This window comes from Peromyscus maniculatus, chromosome 17, assembly GCF_049852395.1.
Source record: "Peromyscus maniculatus bairdii isolate BWxNUB_F1_BW_parent chromosome 17, HU_Pman_BW_mat_3.1, whole genome shotgun sequence".
In the NCBI taxonomy this organism is placed as follows: domain Eukaryota; kingdom Metazoa; phylum Chordata; class Mammalia; order Rodentia; family Cricetidae; genus Peromyscus; species Peromyscus maniculatus.
This window is the reverse complement of record NC_134868.1, coordinates 39,469,332-39,492,384: the sequence shown is the minus strand read 5'-3', so window position 1 is coordinate 39,492,384 and position 23,053 is coordinate 39,469,332. Positions and strand designations below refer to the sequence as shown.

The 23,053-nt window shown below is 45.9% G+C and overlaps 1 protein-coding gene across 3 annotated transcripts; it reads right to left on the bottom strand.

Annotated features, from left to right (window-relative positions):
- Positions 1-1,037: 1,037 nt before the first annotated feature.
- Positions 1,038-22,939, bottom strand: Ubxn8 (UBX domain protein 8). 3 transcript variants are annotated; one of them, XM_006973947.4, is made up of 8 exons: positions 22,333-22,939; positions 17,598-17,723; positions 14,960-15,030; positions 13,446-13,568; positions 7,561-7,698; positions 5,569-5,610; positions 3,980-4,054; positions 1,038-1,698 (listed from the first exon to the last, which is right to left on the bottom strand). In XM_006973947.4, the coding sequence occupies exons 1-8, from the start codon at positions 22,418-22,420 to the stop codon at positions 1,528-1,530; spliced, it is 834 nt and encodes a 277-aa protein (XP_006974009.1). In that variant the 5' UTR covers positions 22,421-22,939; the 3' UTR covers positions 1,038-1,527. The 3 variants fall into 3 exon arrangements, with proteins under 3 accessions (XP_006974009.1, XP_076409645.1, XP_042118847.1); XM_076553530.1 differs by lacking the exon at positions 22,333-22,939 and adding an exon at positions 21,883-21,937; XM_042262913.2 differs by lacking the exon at positions 7,561-7,698 and having other exon boundaries at positions 22,333-22,875.
- Between the last annotated feature and the right edge of the window lie 114 nt (positions 22,940-23,053).

Below are 23,053 nucleotides of genomic sequence, written 5' to 3'. Positions count from 1 at the left end.
TCTGGTATAGTCTAGATGACCCTGACCCCTTGGTTCTCCTGCCTCTACCTCCCAAGTGCTAGGACTAGGTGTGGGGCACCTTGCCAAGTCACAAATCTCTGGTGTGTAATGAAAATAAGCAGCTATACTGACAGAATTTACATGGTGAGTTTAGGGGCTGGGGATTAACTCTGGTAGGGTACTCCAGGCCTTAGATTCAATTCCAGGATATGCGTGCACGCGCGCGTGCACACTCACGCACGTGCATAAACACACACACACACACACACACACACACACACACGTTTATAGTTTACATTTAGAAGCAGAACAAAGTCAAATATTTGCTGATAACTTTTAGACCATTAAAAAGCCAATTTTTACATTTCTAAACATTTCACTGAGTGATTTGTATTCATAATTTTTAAGTACAAAATTTGGATTGTCTGCTTTAATAACTCTAGACTAAACAAGAAACTTGAAAGGCCAAGATGGGTTGTCTCCTTTGACCTAGAAATAGGAATAAATTGATCTGAGTTTAGTAGTGATACTATTCCAAGGTCATAAATACCAACTCTAGAGAGATTATAAGACAGACACCAGGCTGGGTGGTGGTGGCTCATGCCTTTAATCCCAGAACTCCGGAGGCAGAGCCAGGTGGATCACTGTGAGTTTGAGGCCAGCCTGGGCTACAGAGTGAGTTCCAGGAAAGGCTCAAAGCTACACAGAGAAACCCTGTCTTGAAAAACCCAAAAAAAAAAAAGACACCGAAAGCAAAGACTTGGGTAGTTTGGAAATTGAAAGATAAGAAATATGGGGGCTGGAATGTAGCTCAGTAGAGTTTGCCAGGCATAAAGAAACCCCAGGTTCAATCCTACCGCTTTATAAACTGGGTGCAGTAGCTTAGGCCTGTAATCCCAGCACTTAGGATGGGGGCCAGGAGGATGAGGAGAATTCAAGGTCACCCAGGGCTACATGACACCCTGTCACCAAATATTAAAGATTAAGACAGACTCTAAGGGTATCAGTGCATACAAAAACAGCTCACACTCCAAATGTACCTACCAACAATGGTCTTGTTTACTGTAATTTCAACATGTTCCCTGAAGTTTATGTGTCAAAAACTTCATCCCTGGATTTAAGTCAAAATTACATAGGATCAACATTCATACTTGAAGATTTTGAAAGACTGTGGTAAGGTGGATTCAAGAAGCAGAAATCAATTCTTATATAAGCTAGGGGATGGTTGGTTGGTTGGTTGGTTGAATTTAAGATGGTCTAACTCAAATTCCAGGAGGCATGTGCCACCATGCCTGGCTGAAGCCTGGTATCAGATGTCTGTCTTACTATATCCTTTTTACCTTGTTCTCACTTTGGTACACTGGAAGATGACATAGTCCACAAACCACTACATACAAAGCAGTCCTCTTCCATGTATGTAGTAAGCTCCTATGAACAAGAGGAGCTCAAGGTACAGCATGGCTTTAATGTGAACACTGGTGTGAGGTCACGAGTAACGACTTCAGGACAACAGGTAGTGTGGCTTCTTTACTGGCTGCTCTGTTCTTTCTCTTCCACATTAAGTACAGTGTCCACAGTTATTCCTATGTCCTCCAGTGACAAGCCTCCCTCCGCTTCCAGAGGCCTTCTGGGAAAGGAAGTGGAAAGGCTGTATAGGGATTTGTGGTACCCAATTTTCATCATCCAGTCAAATAAGACCTAGAAGAAAAAAGGCTTTGGTATCAGACAAAAGGTTCTTCCAGAATCTTTCTCACTGTGACATTGTACAGCTCTGTCACTCTGAAATTATGTCCCAAGAAATGAAAAGTAATTTCTACATCTTGCAAAGAAATTTTTAGACTTTAAGGAAGAGCAGTATGTCATGAACTTGAAGATCTGAATGACCTTAAGTGCCTCTGTTACACAGGTTAGGCCTACTAGCACGGTAGTGACAGCCTCGTCCATGAATAGGGAATGGAAAAGTCAGTGGAACAGAAAACATTTGGATCCAAATCACAAAGCAGCTTTGTGGAAATTGATATATTTGGGCCCCTGAGACAAGGCCCAACTTACTGTAGGCCATTCCTGTAACTACTCATAAAGATTACCATATACACACATACACACTGGGTTCAAAGTCCAGTACCACAAAAAAAAAAAATTAATCATGATAGTTTTCAATCCAATGCCCGGCGGTGGTGGGGCACGCCTTTAATCCCAGCACTTGTGAGGCAGAGCCAGGCAGATCTCTGTGAGTTCAAGGCCAGCCTGGTCTACAGAGTGAGTTCCAGGACAGGTGCCAAAACTACACAGAGAAACCCTGTCTCAAAAAAAAAAAAGAAAGAAAATTCAAATCCATTTGAAAACACATTTGCCTCAAAACATGAAATATTAAAGCATGTTTTGCTTCAGAAAGAAAATAAGCTGGATGAATTTCCATACAGCTGTAGTCCCTGCTACTAAGAGCTGAGGCTGGAGGACTTCTGGAGCCAAAAGTTACTGGGTTTGAGACCAACCCAGGCAACAGCAAGATCTTGTATCTCAACAACAAAAAACATAAATGACAATGTTCCAAGGGAATCTAAGTATCAATGTAACCCATGCCTTGAATTGCTAGTCACCAAGGCAAGAGTCCACTGCTGGTCTAGATAATCTGGATGTCATGATTTTATTTAAGACCTTTTTAGAAGGATGGGAATTGAACCCAGGTCTCTTGGACACACTGAGCACCCACTCTGCCACGAAGTTTACACTTCCAACATTACATCTTTCTGCCGGGCCGTGGTGGCGCACGCCTCTTAACACCTGGGAGGCAGAGGCAGGTGGATCTCTGTGAGTTCGAGGCCAGCCTGGCCTATAAAGTGAGTTCCAGAATAGCCTGTCTTGAAAAACAAACAAAACCCCAAACCTCTTTCTGTTGGTGGTTTTGAGTCAGGGTCTCACTAACTGGCTCCAAACTCGCAATCCTGCCAGGTGTCATAGCCATAACCCCTGGGGGGGAAGGATTACACTCAAGTTCTACCTGCAGCCCCCAAATATGACTTTTTAAAATCAGCTGCGAGGAGTGGTGGCATGTGCCAGTAATCCGAGCTTTGGGAGGCTGACACAGACTGAGTTCTAGGCCAACCTCAAATACACCGTGAGTTATAGGCTCCCTGGGCTTCAAAACACTGCTTCACTCACCAACTACAATGCAATTAAACAACCAACAAAACACAGCTCGGTCAGAGAACGCCTGCCTGAAGCCTATCCTGTCGTGGAAGAACCTTTGTGTTCACTGTGAAGATGTGTCATTCTGATTGGTTTAATAAAAAGCTCAACAGCCAATAGCTAGGCGGGATTTTCAGGCACACAGGACGCTCGCTGGAAAGAAGTGGGGAGTTGCAGCCAGAGAGAAGCAGCATGGACAGCACAGAGTAAAGGTAATAAAGCCAGGAGACAAAAAGTAGATTGATAAAATGGGTTCATTTAAGTTGTAAGAGCTAGTTAGTAACAAGCCTAAGGGCCGGGCGGTGGTGGCGCACGCCTTTAATCCCAGCACTTGGGAGGCAGAGGTAGGCGGATCTCTGTGAGTTCGAGGCCAGCCTGGACTACCAAGTGAGTGTCAGGAAAGGCGCAAAGCTACACAGAGAAACCCTGTCTCGAAAAACCAAAAAAAAAAAAAAAAAAAAAAAAAAAGTAACAAGCCTAAGCTACCAGCTGAGCCTTTATTACTAATAAGTCTCAGTTGTTTATTTGGGAGCTGGCTGGCAGAACAGAGAAAGACTAGCTACATTATCCTTAACACTAAAAAAAAAAAAAAAAAAAAAAAAAAAGGGGAAAAACAACAAAATATAAATGTAGAGATCACACTTCAAAGAAATTATCAAACCTTATGCAATGCAGAATATCCATATTATCTATGTGGTAACAGATCCCACTGCATCTGAACACACTATTGACCAATTTGATAAGTAACTATTTCTAAATAGTTTCTAAATTTCTAAATTGATTTCCTTACCTGTGAATTCCAAGACTTGAAAAATCTCCTCCTCAAAACTCGCCCACTTGGGCAGCGAAGGGCAACAGTAACTACCTGGGGAATACAAATACTCAGGTAAGCCACAGTGGTCACCCAGACCTGCAATCCACACGGGAAACTGAGTCAAGAAGATGGCACCCTTGAGATCAGCCTGAGCAACAAAGCAAGACCCTAGCTCAAGACCAGAAGTCCAGATAGGAACTCCAGTCTGGCCTGGGGATGTGGCTCAGCTCATATACAAAGCCCTGGGTTCAATACCCATCCCACATACACAAGGGTGGCTCACAAGCCAGTTGCCGGCACTGTGAAGGTGGAGCTCAAGATGTTATGCGCCTACACAGGAAGCTGGAGGCCATCCTAGACTACAGGAAGCTCCACCTCACAAAATGTTTTTAAGTGGACTGAAGAGATGGTTCAGTAGTTAAGTGCACTGGCTGCTCTTCCCGAGGACCCAGGTTCAATTCCCAGCACCACTATAGCCACCAGCAACCTCTGTAACTCCAGTTCCTGGGGATATGATCCCCTCTTCTGACCTCCATGTGGTGCACAGACATACATGCAGATAAAACACTCATCCATATCGAATAAATCTAACAGAAAATTATTTTTAAAGGGGCTGGAAAGCATGCACTGCTCTTGCAGCAGAGAACCTGGGTTCAGTTCCCAACATGTACATCAGGGACTCAAAACATCCTGCAACTCCATTCTAGGGGATCCAACGAACATCTCGGCCTCCATGGACATCTGCACACGAGGGCCACATAAACTCATGCAGGCACATACACATAAAAAATAGATATTTTCCTCCTGGAGATTCAGTATCTGGATTGCTGTCTTTAATTGTCTTTTCCCTGTGAATAACTTTCAGATTTTCCTAAGATATACAAAGTACCAAACTTAAATGTTACAAAACTGAGTCTCTCTTAACTACATGGCTGAGGAATCTAATGGACGCTGACCTTCACAAGGTGGGACACTGGCAGTTCCCTTTCTGGGCATTTTCCCAATAACTTGACGGCTCTAAAGACACGCGGTCCACCTGTATCAATCACCTATAACTAAGAAGACATGCGGTCCACCTGCATCCATCACCTAGAGCTAAGACAGCCAACAGCAGAGGCCAAGACAGGCTCCCGCCATGGCCAGGCAGGTGGGGTATCCGTCCCAGCCCAGGCACGGTGAACCACTCTTTAAATGCACAAGAGCTGCCGTTTCATCTCCAGGGGAGACTGGTGTGAGGGTGTCTGCCTGTCTCAATGCTTGTCCGTAGTAAGCAGCTCACTCATTAAAACAGTGGGTGCTTAAAAGACAGCTCAGCAGACTGCCTCCCAAAGCGGCACTCAGCCGAGCCTCGGATACCATCCTCAGAAGACATGACTCCAGGGCAGCCACAAGGAACCTGCTCTTCTCTCTAAACCAGGGGTAGGTAAGACTGAGCCTTGGATGCTATCCTCAGAAGACATGACTCCAGGGCAGCTACAAGGAACCTGCTCTTCTCTCTAAACCCAGGTAGGTGGGACTTAACCTGCCTATGACATCAAAGGAACTGGAGAATGAGAGAAACATACCTCTGCAGCTGTTTCTGAGGGTTCTTCAGGTAAATCAGGAACCTAAAGAAATATGAGGATTAGTGGAAAGAAAGTAAAAACCTCTCCAAGAAGTGGGCACTCTCAGGAAGAGCCCCGTTCAGTAGGTTACATGCATCTAGTTTTAAGAGAAGGCTTCTTATATATACACATCTATCAGACATTTATAGTGAGGCCTGGTCTGGTGGCTCAATTAAAGGTGTTTGCTGCCCAACCTGACTGGGGTTTGATTCCTAGTACCCACATGGTGGAAAAAAAGAACCAACTCCTGCAAAGTTATCTCTGACTGCCGCACATGCATATACATATTCACACATGGTAAAGTACTACTAGTTTTTTTTTTTTTTTTTTTTGGTATTTTGAGACAGGGTTTATTTGTGTAGCTTTTGAGCCTGTCCTGGAACTAGCTCTGTAGACCAGGCTGGCCTCAAACAGAGATCCACCTGGCTCTGCCTCTCGAGTGCTAGAATTAAAGGCGTGCGCCGCCGCCGCCGCCGCCGCCGCCGCCGCCGCCGCCGCCGCCGCCACCACCTGGCTACTACTGTAATTCTTACAAAAGTTTTTTAAAGCTTACAATAGAGCTGGGTGTGGTGGCACACACCTTTAATCCCAGCACTGACAGGCAATCAGATCTCAGTGAGTTCGAGGCCAGCCTGGTCTACAGAGTGAGTTCCAGGACAGCCAAGGCTGCACAGAGAAACCCTGTCTTGAAAACACAAAAAAAAAAGAGTTGCCGTGGTTATCGTGTCTCTTCACAGCAATAAAACATTGACTAAGACACTGGCTGACAACCTGGGTTCAATCCCCAGGGAAATGGATTCTCATAGGCTGTACACTCAGATCTTCACACTCTCATGTACACTCACATACACTAAATAAATGGTTTTTATGTTTGTTTTTTAGATTTTTTTTTATTATGTATACAGAGTTCTGCATGTATGTTTACCTGCATGCCAGAAGGGGGCACCAGATCTCATTACAAATGGTTGTGAGCCACCATGTGGTTGCTGGGAATTGAACTCAGGACCTCTGGAAGAACAGCCAGTGCTCTTAACCCCTGAGCCATCTCTCCAGCCCCAGTAAATTCTTCCGAAAAAAAGAAGAGAGTGAGTTCACACTGGGCAAGGCAGCCTAGCATACACCAGACCCTGTAATCAACTGCCAGCATGCTTCCCTAAAATATTTCTTTTAAGATGTTCAAGGATTGCCGGGTGATGGTGGCGCACGCCTTTAATCCCAGCACTCAGGAGGCAGAGCCAGGCGGATCGCTGTGAGTTCGAGGCCAGCCTGGGCTACCAAGTGAGCTCCAGGAAAGGCGCAAAGCTACACAGAGAAACCCTGTCTCGAAAAACCAAAAAAAAAAAAAAAAAGATGTTCAAGGATATTATGTAAAAATGCACTATGTGAAGAAACAAGAAAAGCCTTGGGTTGTAGTACAGGCTGTCGTCCCGGCACCTGGGAGACAGAGGCATAATGCCTTGCCGTTATGCCCAGAGTTACTTAGAGACACTGATTAAAACTTCTGTAAATAAGCCATGTAGAAAATGAGCTCGCTTATACCTGAGCCCTATCCCAGTATCTCAATACATTCATGAAAATACCCTAAAATCTGAAATACTTCTGATCCCAGGCATTTCAAGTGAGGGTATTCAACCTCTAGAAGTTACTGACCACTCAAAAGACCCACACAGCAAAGTCTTCAAACACCAAAAGGAATGCTTCCCTTCGTGAACACTATCCTTATCATCTCTACAAAACCAAATGATTCTCTTAACTCAGTATCACTTATCTTCTAGCTCTCCTCTAAATTTGGTTCAGATTTTTGTTATTAAACAGGACCAAGGATCCGTACAGCTTTTCCTCTGCAAGGAGGTGAGAAGACACCACCCTCCTCCGCTTCCCCTAGTAGCCACCTCTCCAAAGAACACACTCTGGCCATGCGGTGACCACACTCAGTGAGTGCTCTGGACGAACCTCCTTCTTGGCGGGCTGCTGAGCAGGTGCTGAGATCTCAGTTAAAAGCTTGGGCAAGTTGCGTCTTCTTGCCGCTTCTCTGTTTGCCGTTTCCAAAGACACCTGACTCAAATTTTCAAGCACCGAATCTTCGTCTCCCTGGTCAAAAACAACCGAAAAATTCTAAAGAGGCATGTTCTGTCGACTAGATGCTATTTAAAATGGTTACTTTTTTAACTCTGATAGTCATTTTTAGATCCAGAAAACTGAAGCATAATCATTTCTTTGAACAAGAAAACAGGAGGCCTAATGAGCTCCAGGATCTACCGTTACCGTCATGCCATCCCTAGGCCCCAGAGGACAGGAACCGGCAAGGCCCTGCTCATCTTGTTTCTGGTTTGTGTTCTGACACAGATCTTGCTAGGTAGCCATGACAGGCCTGCCGCTCTCATGGAATCCAGACTGGCCTTGAACTTCAGCAGGCCCGGCCTCTGCCTCAGACGTGTCCCATCTCTGGCTAAACAACAAGGCTCTCCACAGACAGAAACAAGGAAAAGCCTTTCTCCCTCTCAACAACGGAAGCGAGACAGTGCAGGTGATGTGCCGTGCGGACACAAGGTGGGGTGTGCGGACACAAGGTGGGGCGTGCGGACACAAGGTGGGGCGTGCGGACACAAGGTGGGCTGTGCAGCTCTTTCCCTGAATCAACCCCACCCCCATAGGAGGAGGCCCGAGGCTTGTCCTAGGACCCAGGGAACAGTAGAGTCTCAGATGCACAAGGTCCCTCCTGGGAGTGACAGAATCGGACTGCTGCTGGGGAGAGGCTCTTCTGACAGCAGTCTGCAGATGTGCAGGAAGGCCCAGGGGTAGGGCTCTTTAGAGGCAGGGTCACCCATGGGCTTTTGAGTGATGCAGCTGCCTTTACTCCTGTGAGTATCCGCTCACCTACACGCCTGGAAACTCACTGGCACACCACACTAGACTGGGATGGGATCATTTCCTTGGTCAGTCACTCATGCCCTATCTTGAGTAAATAGGCACTTGTTTTAGTCTCCCCAAGGAAGTCACATGACTACGTGTATGTAAAGGAATGTCTTAGTATGTGACTTCAAAACATCCACAACTAAAAATAATCATAGTATTTGGTTCTATTAAAAATCAGGTTTTCTAATTCAGATTCAACCTACACGGTAACTCATCACTCTAAAAGGCAAAGTATTCTAGGAAGTGCAACACTTTATACTCTACACTACCATCTGCCACAACACTTTGTACTCTACACTACCATCTGCCACAACACTTTGTACTCTACACTACCATCTACCACAACACTTTGTACTCTACACTACCATCTACTGCAATGCTCTAGACTCTACACTACCATCTACTGCAATGCTCTAGACTCTACACTACCATCTACTGCAATGCTCTAGACTCTACACTACCATCTACCACAACACTTTGTACTCTACACTACCATCTGCCACAACACTTTGTACTCTACACTACCATCTGCCACAACACTTTGTACTCTACACTACCATCTGCCACAACACTTTGTACTCTACACTATCATCTACTGCAATGCTCTAGACTCTACACTACCATCTACTGCAATGCTCTATTCTTTACACTATCATCTACCGCAACACTTTATACTCTACACTACCATCTACCACAACACTTTATACTCTACACTATCATCTACTGCAATGCTCTATACTTTACACTATCATCTACCGCAACACTTTATATTTTACACTATCATCTACTGCAACACTTCATACTTTACACTACCATCTACTGCAATGGTTCCACTCATCACTTAGTGTTATAGAATATTATTTTAAGGTGTATTACTTTTATTTATGTTGTAATGTTCAACTCTGTGAAGCTGTGTTACTGTGCCTGTCTAACACATTTGATGGTCTAATAAAGAACTGAACGGCCAATAGCAAGGCAGGAGAAAGGATAGGCAGGGCTGGCAGGCAGAGAAAGAATACATAGGAAGAGAAAGAGAAGAGCCAGAGGAAGAGGAGGACATCAGGGGCCAGCCACCCAGCTACACAACCAGCAATGGAGTAAGAAAGGTATACAGAAATAGAGAAAGGTGGGGCTGGAGAGATGGCTCAGCAGTTAAGAGCACTAGCTGTTCTTCCAGAGGTCCTGAGTTCAATTCCCAGCAACCACATGGCGGCTCACAACCATTTGTAATGAGATCTGGTGCCCTCTTCTGGCCTGCAGGCATACATGCAGACAGAACACTGTATACATAATAAATAAATAAATCTAGAAAGAAAGGGAGAGGAAGGGAGGGAGGGAGGGAGAGGGAGAAGGAGAGAGAGAGAGAGAGAGAGAGAGAGAGAGAAGAGAAGAGAAGAGAAGAGAAGAGAAGAGAAGAGAAGAGAAGAGAAGAGAAGAGAAGAAAAGAAAAGAAAGAGAAAGCTAAAAGCCCAGAGGCAAAAGACAGACAGGTTAATTTAAGAAAAGCTGGCAAGAAACAAGCCAAGTTAAAGCTGGGCATTTATAATTAAGAATAAGCCTCTGTGTGTGACTTATTTGGAAGCTGGTTGGCAGGCCCCCAAAAGAGCAAATACCAACAATACCACCTAGATACAACACCTCCACAGGATTAGTAAAGCCCACCTCCCAGTGTGTCTCTCTGAGAACAATTCCATTACATAAAAGGTTCTGATCTAGAAAATGGATCCTAATGGATCAAGAACATGATGACTTTTTGGGGAGTGTGGAAAGATGGGAGTGGGGTTGAAGTGGAGGAAACAGGTCACCGGGAACATGTCCTTAAAGCTCTATCTTGACCTGACTGACTTCCACGTGTACACCCTCTGCCTTCTGGTCTCCACGCTACAGTGCTCTGCTCTGTTCTCCAAGCCCTCCAGCCACAGTGGACTAACCTCTGTGAAACTGAACAAAAATAACTCTGTAAATTGTTCTCTAAAGCATTTTAAACACAAAGATACAAAAGCAACTAACATACCTCACTAAAACTTTCTCCTCAGCAACATAATTTAATGCGGAAGTTTCTTTTTCAATTTTTATTTATTCTTCTCTCACACAGTACATCCTGACGGCAGCGTCCCCTCCCTCCATGCCTCCCAGTTCCTCCCACCCCCATCTTCCCCCAGAAAAGAGCAGGCATCCCAGGATATCAACCAAACACTAATGCCGAGTTTTCAAATACAGGCTCAGTAACTCCTTTATTCACCTACTAACCTTTTAAGAACCTTTTTCCACTGGGCAGTGGTGGCACACACCTTTAATTCCAGCTCTCTTTGAGTTGGAGGCCAGCCTGGTCTACAGAGAGAGTTCCAGGACACCCAGGGCTACACAGAAAAACCCTGTCTCAAAAAATCGAAAAACAACAGAGAGAGAGAGAGGGAGAGAGAGAGGGAGGGAGGGAGGGAGGGAGGGAGGGAGGGAGGTGGAGGGGGGAACCCTTTTCATAGAATTAAAATATTCACCACTAGTGGAGTTGAATCACCCTTCCTTTATCAAGAAAACTGTGTGAGAAGAACATGGGAACGGGGATGGAGATTGTAATGCCAAAGCAGTTCACTAGTCAAGCCCAGGCTTCTTCATTATAAACTGAACACATCCAACACGACTCTAACACCACGATTCTCACACTCTTTGATGGTCCCCAAGCCCTAAAATAGCCGCACCACCAGTTTACCCTGCTCCTGGATCTCCGCTGACACCACTAATCATTTCATAACAGCAGGAGTACTACTGACTAAGTCCTTTGTGACCACTGAAGAGACCTGTCAGGCTGAAAGCAGCCTGTTGGACGGGGCAGAGTGGTGCATGGTGGTGCACACCTGTGCTCTCAGCTCCTCAAGAAGCTTGGCTCACAACCATCTTTAACTCCAGTTCCAGGGGAGCCAATGCCCTCTTCTGGCCTCTGTGGGCACAAGCTATGCATGTAGTATACAGAATACAGGCAGGCAAAGCACCCATACAAATAAAATAATGAAATGAAAAATAGGTTAGGTGGAAAAGTGACACAAAGCCCATTTGATGTCCTCTGGCCTCATCACGGGTCCACATGCCATACATGCACCCACATACACAGGAAATCACTGCACAGCACAGTGGCATGGAACGCTGGCCAGCTTGGCTATCAGTGTTACTTATTACCTGCCCTTGACTGTTTGAGGGCATACTGGCCACTGTGAACCAACAAAGAACTGGCTCTGTACATCAGCACCCTGGTCACCTTTCCTGCACCCTTTTCTTGACAAGATCATGGAAGATGCAGCATAAGCAGGAAACACAAAACAAAAGGCACAAAAATAGTGGCATTAACATAAAATATGTCACCAGGACTCTAAACCGTAAAGCCTTTTCTCTGTAGAAATAGTTAACCTGTTAAACCCCCATTACCAAATAAAAAAATAAGTATCAATGCCAATGGCTTCAAAAACAGAACCCAGCATGATGAACACAATGTGAGTTTGGGGCTGGAGAGATGATTCGGCCCAAGAGAGCACTTGCTGCTGTTACGGACGACACAGGTTTGGCTCCCAGCACACACATGAAGGCTAACAACCATGTACTCCAGTTTCAGAGACTCTGACTCGCTCTTCTGAGTACACATGCATATATGCAAGCAAAATACTCATGCACATAAAATAAAAATAAATCAATTTTTAATGTGAGTTTAATACTCTGGATATTGGATATTTTACTTAAGCAAAGATCAGAAGTTCCTCAGAACAGTGTTATTCAATAGTTTTCTCAAACAATACATTATCACAGGTACAAAAAAAAAAAAATCACTTAACCACTTCACACACAAATGCACTAAATAAAAACTCATAGAGAGTCAAGCATTGCGGTGCATGTCTAGAATCCAGCAGTTAAGGGGTAGAGGCAGGAGAAGAGCTAAGTCTGAAGTCAGCGAAGGCTACAAAACGAGCTCAAGGCTGGCCTGAGTGAGACCCCGACTCAAAACCCTACCAAATACAACACTCACACACACACACACACACACACACACACACACACACACACACACACACACACAATACATAAAAGGAAACCTGAGCACAAATATGGGGCTTGGCAATATGTCTAAAAGGAAACACAGGACTGGAAGATGTCTCAGTGAGAAAGCACTTGCTGCCCCTGAGGACTCAAGTGTAGATTCCTGGCACCATGTACAAAAAAGGTGGGGTGATACAGACTAGAATCCCAGTGCCGGGGTGACCCAAGTGGTTCAGGGCCCCGACTTGTCCAGCCAGTGTAGCTGAAATTATGGGCTCCAGGTTCAGTGAGAAACTGTATCAGTGCTGTGGGATAGTCTGTATGTCAAATTACTCTGATTGGTCAATAAATAAAACACTGATTGGCCAGTAGCTAGTCAGGAAGTATAGGTGGGACTAACAGAGAGGAGAAAAGAAAGAACAGGAAGGCGGAAGGAAACTGCCAGCCACCGCCATAACAAGCAGCATGTGAAGATGCCAGTAAGCCACGAGCCACGTGGCAAGGTATAGATTTATGGAAATAGATTAATTTAAGCTATAAGAACAGTCAGCAAGAAGCCTGCCATGGCCATACAGTTTGTAAGCAATATAAGTCTCTGTGTTTACTTGGTTGGGTCTGAGCGGCTGTGGGACTGGCGGGTGACAAAGATTTGTCCTGACTGTGGGCAAGGCAGGAAAAACTCTAGCTACATATCTCCAAAGCAAAGTGGAGGGGAGGAGGAAGACATCCATCTGGCATTGAACTCTAGCATCTCTCTCCTCCTCTCTCTCTCTCTCTCTCTCTCTCTCTCTCTCTCTCTCTCTCTCTCACACACACACACACACACACACACACACACACACACACACACACAGGAAACATATAATAGGACTCAAAATATAAAACCAGTGTTTTCTAACCTCAAGTCTGTGGCCAGTAGTTAATTTCCAGGTTTCACCCGTCATTTGATAAAAGCGTTCTTCTAGTTTTTTCAATTTCATTTCCTGCTGAGGTTTTAAAACATTCTGTATATATCTGCTGGCCTGTTTAAGAGAAAAAGTGTTATTACTATACATTAATGTTTCTACACATTCCCATTGTCGATGAAGTTACAAATCAGAACAAGGTGTGAAAGGTGTGGTGGTGTGAATGGGAATGGCCCCCAGAGGCTCATATATTTGAATGCTTAGGCATTAGGGCGCGGGACTATTAGGAGGTGTGGCCTTATTGGAGGAAGTGTGTCACTGGGGATGGGCTTTGAGCGATTCAGAAGCCCAAGCCAGGCCCAGACTCTCTCTCTTCCTGCTGCCTACAGATCCGGATGTAGAACTCTCAGCTCCCTCTACAGCACCATGTCTGCCTCAGGCTGCCATGCTTTCCCACCATGAGGACAATGGACGAAACCTGTGACCTGTAAGCCAGCCCCAGTTAGATTTCCTTTATAAGAGTTGCTGTGGTCATGGTGTCTCTTCACAACAGTAACCCTAAGACAGAATCATATATTTGAATATTTAGTCACTCTAAGAGGTGTGGCCTCACTGGAGGTGGCGTGTTAGTGGGGGTAGGCGTTGAGGCATCAAAAGCCCATGCCAGGCCCCACATCTCTCACTCTGCCTGCTACCCGAGGATCAAGATATAAAACTCTCAGCTACTTCTCCAGCACCACACCTACCTGACACCATGTTCCTGCTATGCTGATCATGGACTGAGCCTCTGCAACTGTAAGCAAGCCCCCAATTCAACGCTTTCTTTTATAAGAGTTGCCTTGGTTAGAGTGTCTCTTCACAGCAACAGAACAGTGACCAAGACTCAGATATAACAACAACAACAAAAAATTACACATGGCCGGGCGGTGGTGGCGCACGCCTTTAATCCCAGCACTCGGGAGGCAGAGCCAGGCGGATCTCTGTGAGTTCGAGGCCAGCCTGGGCTACCAAGTGAGCTCCAGGAAAGGCGCAAAGCTACGCAGAGAAACCCTGTCTCGAAAATCAAAAAAAAAAAAAAAAAAAAAAAATTACACATGTAAAACAACGATGTTCTAGGCGCGGTGGCACACACCTTTGATCTCAGCACTCAGGCTGCTGAAACTCAGTTCAGGGGGATCCTGAGATTGGGGACATCATTGGCTTCAACAGTGGTCATGGCAAACACAACTGTCAGTGGGTAAAGGTCCCTGCCACCATGCCTGACCACCGCCGAGTTCAAACCCTGGGGCCCACAGAGTGGAAGGAGAGAACCAACTCTATGCACACACGTCACACACATCAATGAACATGGTAATCCCAGCAGGAAGGGAGGGAGCGGAGGCAGGAGACTAGCATCCAAGGTCAGCCTACACAATGAGACCTTGTGATTTTACGCCATGTGAGTTAGACATCAGTAACCATCCAGACACAGCGAGACGGCGCCCAGGAGTCCTGAGGGCCAGCCTTACCTGCTCACCCTGGGCCTCCTGCTGCTTCGTCCTCGCCAGTCTTTGTCTTTTCTCATTCTCTTCTTCTCCTTCTGATACCAAAACATCAAAGGACTTTCTTATTCTCAAGTATCAAAGAATCAAATACTTTTTCTCTAAGAATAGTCTATAGGTTTCAACATTCTGAAAGACATTAGCACTACCTAATTTTTTCAAATAATGAAAATAAGGTACATTCATTCAACCAGTAAAAATGAAGACATTTGCATATGAACTATAATAAAAGCTCTGTTCTGAAACAATTCACTAACTTATATTTTTATATAACAAATTCCCTTTTCTGGAGACAGGGTCTCTCTGCGTAGCCCTGGCTGGCCTAGAACTGGGAATCCTCCGGCCTTAGCAGCAGCATGTATCACCACACCCAGCTAAACAGTTTTGTTTTTTTTTTTTTTTGGTTTTTCGAGACAGGGTTTCTCTGTGTAGCTTTGCGCCTTTCCTGGAGCTCACTTGGTAGCCCAGGCTGGCCTTGAACTCACAGAGATCCACCTGGCTCTGCCTCCCGAGTGCTGGGATTAAAGGCGAGCGCCACCACCGCCCGGCCCAGCTAAACAGTTTTAATATCACATATTAGGAAGCATCAGCCTTCAGTGAAGAGGAGGCCAATAACCTGCCAACCCATAAATGAGCCACATGACTCACACTCAAATAATGCAAACAAACCGTTTTCAAGGGCAGGAACCATCAAGGGCACATTTCATAAACAGCAGACCTCAGGGGCTTGCCAAGCAAGCAACATACTTTCATTTTTTTATTTGATTTTTTTTTGGAGTGCTAAGGACTGAAACTGTTCATGCTTCTATAACTGAGGTTCACAACAAGCTCTGAAAATACAACTCACATAAAATTGCTAATGGAAACTACAATGTTCTTGTTTAATTTCCAAATTGAGTCAGCTGAAGTATAAGAGATCAAAGCAGAGAAAATACCAACTATGATCGGCAATCCCCAAAGCATCCATGTTGTCATATATTATTGGGTTGAATAATCTTTTGCAATTACGTTTTTTTGCCTGGTTAATGTGAAAAGGCTATAAATTTATACCATTCGTTATATTTATTTATATTTTAAAAGCAATAAACTACAGAGGCTGAGGGTGTAACCTGGTTAGTAGACACACACACAGGCTTGCCTAGCACACACACACAGGGCTCTGAGCTAGATCCCCGGCACCACACACTCCCAGGCTTGTTGGTGCATGCTTGTGATCTCAGCCGTCAGGAGGTGGAGGCAGGAGGATCAGAAATTCAAAGTCATCTTCAGCTATACATATAGTATGTACCAAGCCAGCTTGGGTTATAGGACACCCCATCTTAAAAAACAAAAACAAATCCATTACTGGGTGTGGGAGCCCGTTCTCGGGTTCCTCGTGGCTTTACCCAGCAGGTCCGCATAGAGAATGATCAGGACCACGGGTCTGAGTGCAGGTGTCTGAGATGGTCTGCACTTGGCTGTGCTGGGGGATGAGGTCTTTTGCTCCACCCCTTGGCGTCTCTATAAAAACCCTGGGCCAGAGACAGTAGGGGCCTGTTGGAATAGGTTCCAGGACCTCTTAAGGCTATCCTTTATTTTCTGTTTCTCTCCGCTATAAATCCTTCTATCTAATATTTCCGGCTGCTCGCACTCAAGAAAACTCTGGGGAACTGTTGGGGTGGTAGGTAAATGCCCCACAACTGGGAAGCTGTTGTTAATTACATTTAAAAAACAGATGTTAGTTTTAAAGTAATCTGTTACAAGGCCAAGTGCAATACAGTTTTGCTGTTGGTGGTGTTTGGTTTTATTTTTAATTTTGTGTATGAGTGTTCTGTCTACATGTATGTCTGTGTACCACATACGTGCAGTGCCCATGGAGGCCAGAAAAGGGTGTCAGAACCCCAGGAGCTAGAGTTACAGACAGTTATGAGACACCATGTGGATGCTAGGAATAGAGTAGTCAGTGCTCTTAACCACTGAGCTATCTCTATCCCACGGCGTTTAGTGCGCCTAAGGCTGGTAAGGTAGTTCAGTGGGTAAAGACACTGCCAAACCTCATGACCTTAGTTCCACCCCTGGAACCCACAGGGCTCCCACTTGAGATTACACATCATAAATTAATGGTCAAGGGCTGGCGAGATGGCTCAGCGGTTAAGAGCGCTGACTCTTAACCGGGTAGTGGTAGCGCACACCTTTAGTCCCAGCACCCAGGAGGCAGTCAGGCAGATCTCTGTGAGTTCGAGGCCAGCCTAGGCTACAGAGTGAGTTCCAGGACAGGGACCAAAGCTACACAAGAGAAACCCTGTCTCGAAAATACAAAAAAAAAAAAGAAAGAAAGAAAGAAAGCACTGACTGCTCTTCTAGCGGTTCTGAGTTCAATTCCCAGTAACCACATGGAGGCTCACAACCATCTATAGTGGGATCTGATGCCCTCTTCTGGATTAAAGATGTACATGCAGATAGAGCACTCATATACAGAAAATAAATTTAAAAAAATAAACAAAATAAATTAATGGTCAAACAGTTTTTATTATTGAATAAACAAAAGAAAAAAATTTGAGTAGAAAAGGTTACTTTTTTTTTTAGTGAATAAAAAATGTAAAGGTAACACACGTAATAAACATACCTTTCCGGTGAACTTGGGGAGGTGGCTTAAATGAGTTAATCCAGGAGGTGGCCACAGAAATGACTAACGTCAGCAGGGCAAGCAGCAGGAATATCCGGCCACTCAACAAAACGAGATCTTTAATTCCTTAGAAAGAAAAATTGAAACAAGACATTTTTCTTTAGAAGAAAAATTCTCCCTCTCCTTGCTACTAATAAGAAATGAGAGATTGTTTGCTCTAGAAAGAATGCTAAATGATGCAAGTGTCCTGACTGTTTTCCTAAGTCTACTGGGGCACTAGAATTCAGCCTGACCTTCACGACCACAACAAACACAAACTAATTCTACAAGAAACATCCTGTGTTAGGAAGACAGTGTTCAGCTGTATTAGAAATGTTATGAGTATTAATAATGCCCAAGATTTGGTTTCCTTATAAATAAGATTGAGAGTAGTATCTTGTCTAATTCCAGTTCTATTCTAAATAGTCATTCCCAAAAAAGATATTAATTTTTTTTTTCAAGAATGTGTTATTTGGGGCACTCGGAGTAGAGGCAGAGTGCACCCCTCCATGCACACGAGGTCCGAGGACAACTTGCAAGACTCAGCTCTCCCTCTCCTGCACGTGGGTTCCAGGACTCCAACTCCGGGCATCAAGCTTGGCAGTAAGCACCATTACTAATGGAGCAGTCCTGCTGGCCCGAAACGTCTATTGGCTTATTTACTTATTTGGTACTGGGCCTTAGCCGCCAGCCTTCTAAGAATACTTCTCTCTACTGAGCTATACACTCCTGCCTAGCCCCTGAAACGCCAAATTCTTTCTCAGGATTGAATTGTGCCAATGTGTGTTTCTCTAGTTCCCAGCACTTCCTCATTTACACGTAAAACTACTACTCACACGTTTACTCTGGCGGGAAGGTAATAATTCAGTACTTCTTACACTGTTCTGAGAGCCCAGGCAAAGAGCCAATTGTCAAAATGTTAAGAGCACCAGCCAAGTGTGGAAGCGCACACCTTTAATCCCAGCACTTGGAAGGCAGAGGCAGGTGGATCTCTTTGTGTGTTCCAGGCCAACCTGGTCTACAGAGCGAGATCCAGAACAGGCACCAAAATTACACAGAGAAACCCTGTCTCAAAGAAAGAAAAAAAAAAAAAGCCAAACAAACAAAACAAAACAAAGTAAGAGCATCAGTCTGTCACACAATCTGTTAAATGCTGAGGGAAGAGATACACAGTAGGATCAAAATTTATCCTGAGTTTTTAGAAGGTTGTTGTTCCTTTGTTTTGTTTTGTTTGGCCCTGAAACCTCATTCCAGAATGGTTTTATTTTTTATTTTTAAAGCTTGGCACGCACAGAAGAACCATCTTACTCATATGATTAGGTCTAGGTCTGAGTGGTCCTTTAACTGAAGGTTATTTTTGGTTTTTTTTTTTAATACTTTATTTTTATTCTGTGTGCATTGATATTTTGCCTACATGTGTGTCTGTAAGGGTGTCGGATCCCCTGGAACTGGAGTTACAGAAAGTTGCGAGATGCCATAGGGCTGCTGGGAATTGAACCCGGATCCTCTGGAAGAGCAGCCAGTGCTCTTAACCACTGAGCCATCTCCCCAGCCCCAACTGAAGAGTATTTAAAGAAGGAATTACATAGTTAAGAACATCACTAGCCATTAGGTGTGCTCCTCTGGCAACCTGATTAGCACCGCAGCTGTTGCACTGGGAGATGGAATTGCTAACACAGACTTAAACACTGTTACCAGATCAAGAACCCCAGCGGGGGGGAGAGTGTGCAAAAGTAAACCACTGCCACTGCACAGCAAAGGAGGCCAGAGTGGAATGTCCCAAAGCACGAGCTGCCGCCAGAAGGCCAGGTGCATTTTCTCCAACTCTTGGCTTAGTTTTCGTAAACGCTGTGATAAGGTCTAGGAACAGAAACACAAATCTGATGTGGTCTCTACCCTCAAGTGCCCTGAGGTCAGCGCTGAAGGGAAGCAGCTCTCTTGCAATCCTAAATGACCTTCCCACTGACTAGTGATTCAAATATGAGCGCCAAGTGAGAGATTCTACATTAGCAGAGTAAGGCCAAGAGCGGATGATCTTTGCAATGATGAGTGTGAATTCTTGCTGCCGTTGTTGAAATAAAAGTCGTGTTGGGCCAGCAAGAGGACTCTGGATAAAAGTGCTTGGTTCCCCAAAGGCTGAGGGGCTCCCAGCTGGATCAGGCCCTCTGAATAGGTGAGACAGTTGATTGGCTTGATCAGTTTGGGAGGCATCTAGGCAGTGGGACCAAGTCCTGTGCTCATTCCATGAGTTGGCTGTTTGAAACCAGGCACTTATGCAGGGACACTTGGCTTAGTCTGGGAGGAAGGGACTGGACCTCCCTGGACTGAGTCTACCAAGTTGATCACAGTCCTCGGGGGAGGACTTGTCCTGGAGGAGGTGGGAATGGAGGGTGGGCTGGGGGTAAGGGGAGGGCGTGGGAGGGGGGAGAATAGGGGAACCCATGGCTGATATGTAGAACTGAATGGTATTGTAAAATAAAAAATATATATCACAAAAAAAAAAAAAAAAAAAAAAAAAAAAAAAAGTGCTTGGTTCCCAAGTCCGACAATCTGGATTACTTTTGATTCCTCGGAACCCACATAGAGGTTGAAGGAGAATCCTGACTTCCAAAAGTGGCCCTCTGGGGCTGGAGAGATGGCTCAGTGGTTAAGAACACTGGCTGCTCCTCCCGAGGACCCTGGTAGCACCCACATGGCAGCTCACAACTGACTGTAACTCCAGTTCCAGGGTATCTGACACCCTCACACAGACATATGTGTAGGCAAAACGCCAATGCACATAAAATAAATCATTTTTTAAAAAAAAGTTGTCCTCTGACCTCCATGCACCCATGCTGGCACCCACATCAACATACACACAAAGTATTTAAAAAAAAAAAAAAAAAAAGGCTTGAAAAGTTTTGTTATACTCCAATATAACTTTTTTTTCCCCTTTGGTTTTTCAAGACAGGGTTTCTCTGTGTTAACAGTCTTGACTGTCCTGAAATTCTCACTGTAGACCATAACTATTTTTTGGGGGGGGTGTTTTTTTTTCCCCAAAAAACAGGGTTTCTCTGTGCAGCTTTTGGAGCCTATCCTGGAACTCAATCTGTAGACCAGGCTGGCCTCGAACTCACAGAGATCCACCTGCCTCTGCTTCCCAAGTGCAGGGATTAAAGGCATGCGCCACCACCGCCCAGCAACCATAACTGTTTTATCTACAGAAACCCCTAACTTGTCTCACTGTTTTCTACTATAGGTTCCTTCCAAAACATTCTCCACACAGAATCTACAATGACCCTTTACAAAACTCTGGGTAAGCCAAGCATGGTGTCTGGCGGGGGTCATCTCCGTACCCGGGGTCGAGAGGCGTGCTTCAAGCTGCAGGTCAACATAAGCTGGTTTAAGACTCTGTCACACACACACACAAAGAAAAATCACAACAAAACCACCTCTAAGAAGCCACTTCTCCTCAGCAGATGACCATACCCTCAAAGGTAGAGGAAGGACTTTAATTATACTGTGAACTTAAAAGTTTCCCCAAAGCAGCTCCCCTTTCATTGCATATTGATTAGCTGACTTCTTCTTCTTCTTCTTCTTCTTCTTCTTCTTCTTCTTCTTCTTCTTCTTCTTCTTCTTCTTCTTCTTCTTCTTCTTCTTTCCTCCCCTCCTCCTCCTCCTCTTCTTCTTCTTTGGTTTTTTGAGATAGGGTTTCTCTGTGTAGCTTTGCGCCTTTCCTGGAACTCACGATGCAGATCAGGGTAGGCTGGGTTCGAACTCAGAGATCCGCCTGCCTCTGCCTCCCGAGTGCTGGGATTAAAGGCGTGCGCCACAGACTGTAGAGTGGTTGGAATGTTGTAGGTCCAGAACCTAACCACAAATTATCTTAGGCTATCTTCAGCCCCCTAAATAGCCACTCACTGCCCACCTCTATGCCTGACCTAACGTCCTGTAACTAACACAGGGAACCACTAGCTTCCACCAGTGCAAAAGCTCGGCGGCCATGTGGACAGCACCTGAGGCCTCTGGGAGGTTTCCCTACACGTTGCAATAACCCATCTCCCTGATGTACCAACCCAGAGTCCAAGTGTTTTATGACGTTATTTTGTTACTGCAAAAAAAACTTTATGGAACCGTGGAGCACAGAATTTGAGGTACCCTAAATCTGTGTTCCCAGACCACGGACATTCATATTTGATTCCCCTCTGGGGTGAGATCTGTTTTTTGGTTTTGTTGGGGTTTTTTGTTTGTTTTACGCTAACAGTACCTACAAGTCCTTCCGGCAGCAGTGGAGATGGAGACTGCATACAGACTTAGAGTAAGGATTCAATAAATCTATTTGGGGACTCTACCATTCCTTGATCTTGCTGTCACCAAGGCCTTCCAGGCGATGGCTCCTCAGGTTCAAGGCTCAGTCTCAATGCTCGGGAGGCCCCCGGGCTATCGGCTTATTTGCGTCCGTCTCTCATCACGCCTTTCGAGTACAACAGTTGGTTTCTGTCCACACGCTTCTCATTCCCAAGTAGACCTTGGCCGGAGCCCGAGCGAACTTTTCCCGCGAAACGGAGGTGACGCCGGAAGACGGGCGGGCGCGGTGGACTCTGGGAGTTGTAGTCAAAGCCGCACGGAGGCGCCATGGCCAGAAAGGCACGGCCCCCACCGCTCAGGTGAAAAGACCCCAGGCCGGGAGACGCCGAGGCCGGGAGACAACACTTACCGAGACTCGGAATCCCGCGCCGGAGCTCCAGACACAACAGAGGGAGAGCGGAGAGCAAGAAAATGCCCACGACGCCACGAGACGCCATGGCGCCCAGGACCCGCCAGGCGCAGTGCCCGCCCCTTCCGGCCGTGCCTTCCGGTGAGGCTGGCGCGGAGTCCCCGCGCCGTGAGTGATCGTGGGGCCCGGATCTTAGGTCCTAGGGCTACGGCGTGGGCCCGGCGAGCTCAGCCCCCTCCGGGGTCAGCCCCATCGTCCTGGCCTCAGAAGGGGGCGGTCCGAGGAGGCGCCCGTCCTGTGGTGATGGTCGGGATGGCCGTGGATGAATGGCCCGGGGGGTCTAGGAGATGGCGCTTAGAGGAGTGAAATGGCGGGAAGGAGCAGTTGGTGCTTCGGGGCCTCGGGGCGACTAGCGTTTGGTCCCCTGGCTCCCTAGTGAGTAAGCATTTTCACACCCTTCCCAGGTCCCGCGGGCCCGATGCCGAGTGCCTGCCGCCCGCCCCACACCCGCGTAGGATACCCTGGACCTGCTCCCCGAGACTCAGTTTGCCCACGCGTGTGGTGTCACTGTTGTGACTTCACCACCTGGGCCGCACAGTTCTGTGACGTCATGGTCACCCCATGGCAACTGGGCAGCTCAGGGCTGGAAGAGCTCCCCCACACACACAAGATACCCAACTGTGCACATCCCAGATCTTCCAGTCGCTCTTCCGTGTAGCTC

Excerpts from the sequence above, each read along its gene's own strand:
- Ubxn8 (XM_006973947.4), bottom strand. The coding sequence starts at position 22,420 with ATGGCGTCTCGTGGCGTCGTGGGCATTTTCTTGCTCTCCGCTCTCCCT. Across the intron at positions 17,724-22,332 it reads GCGCGGGATTCCGAGTCTCG|GAATTAAAGATCTCGTTTTG; the intron begins GTAAGTGTTGTC and ends TTTCTTTCTAAG. Across the intron at positions 4,055-5,568 it reads CCTCAGAAACAGCTGCAGAG|GTAGTTACTGTTGCCCTTCG; the intron begins GTATGTTTCTCT and ends TGTATTCCCCAG.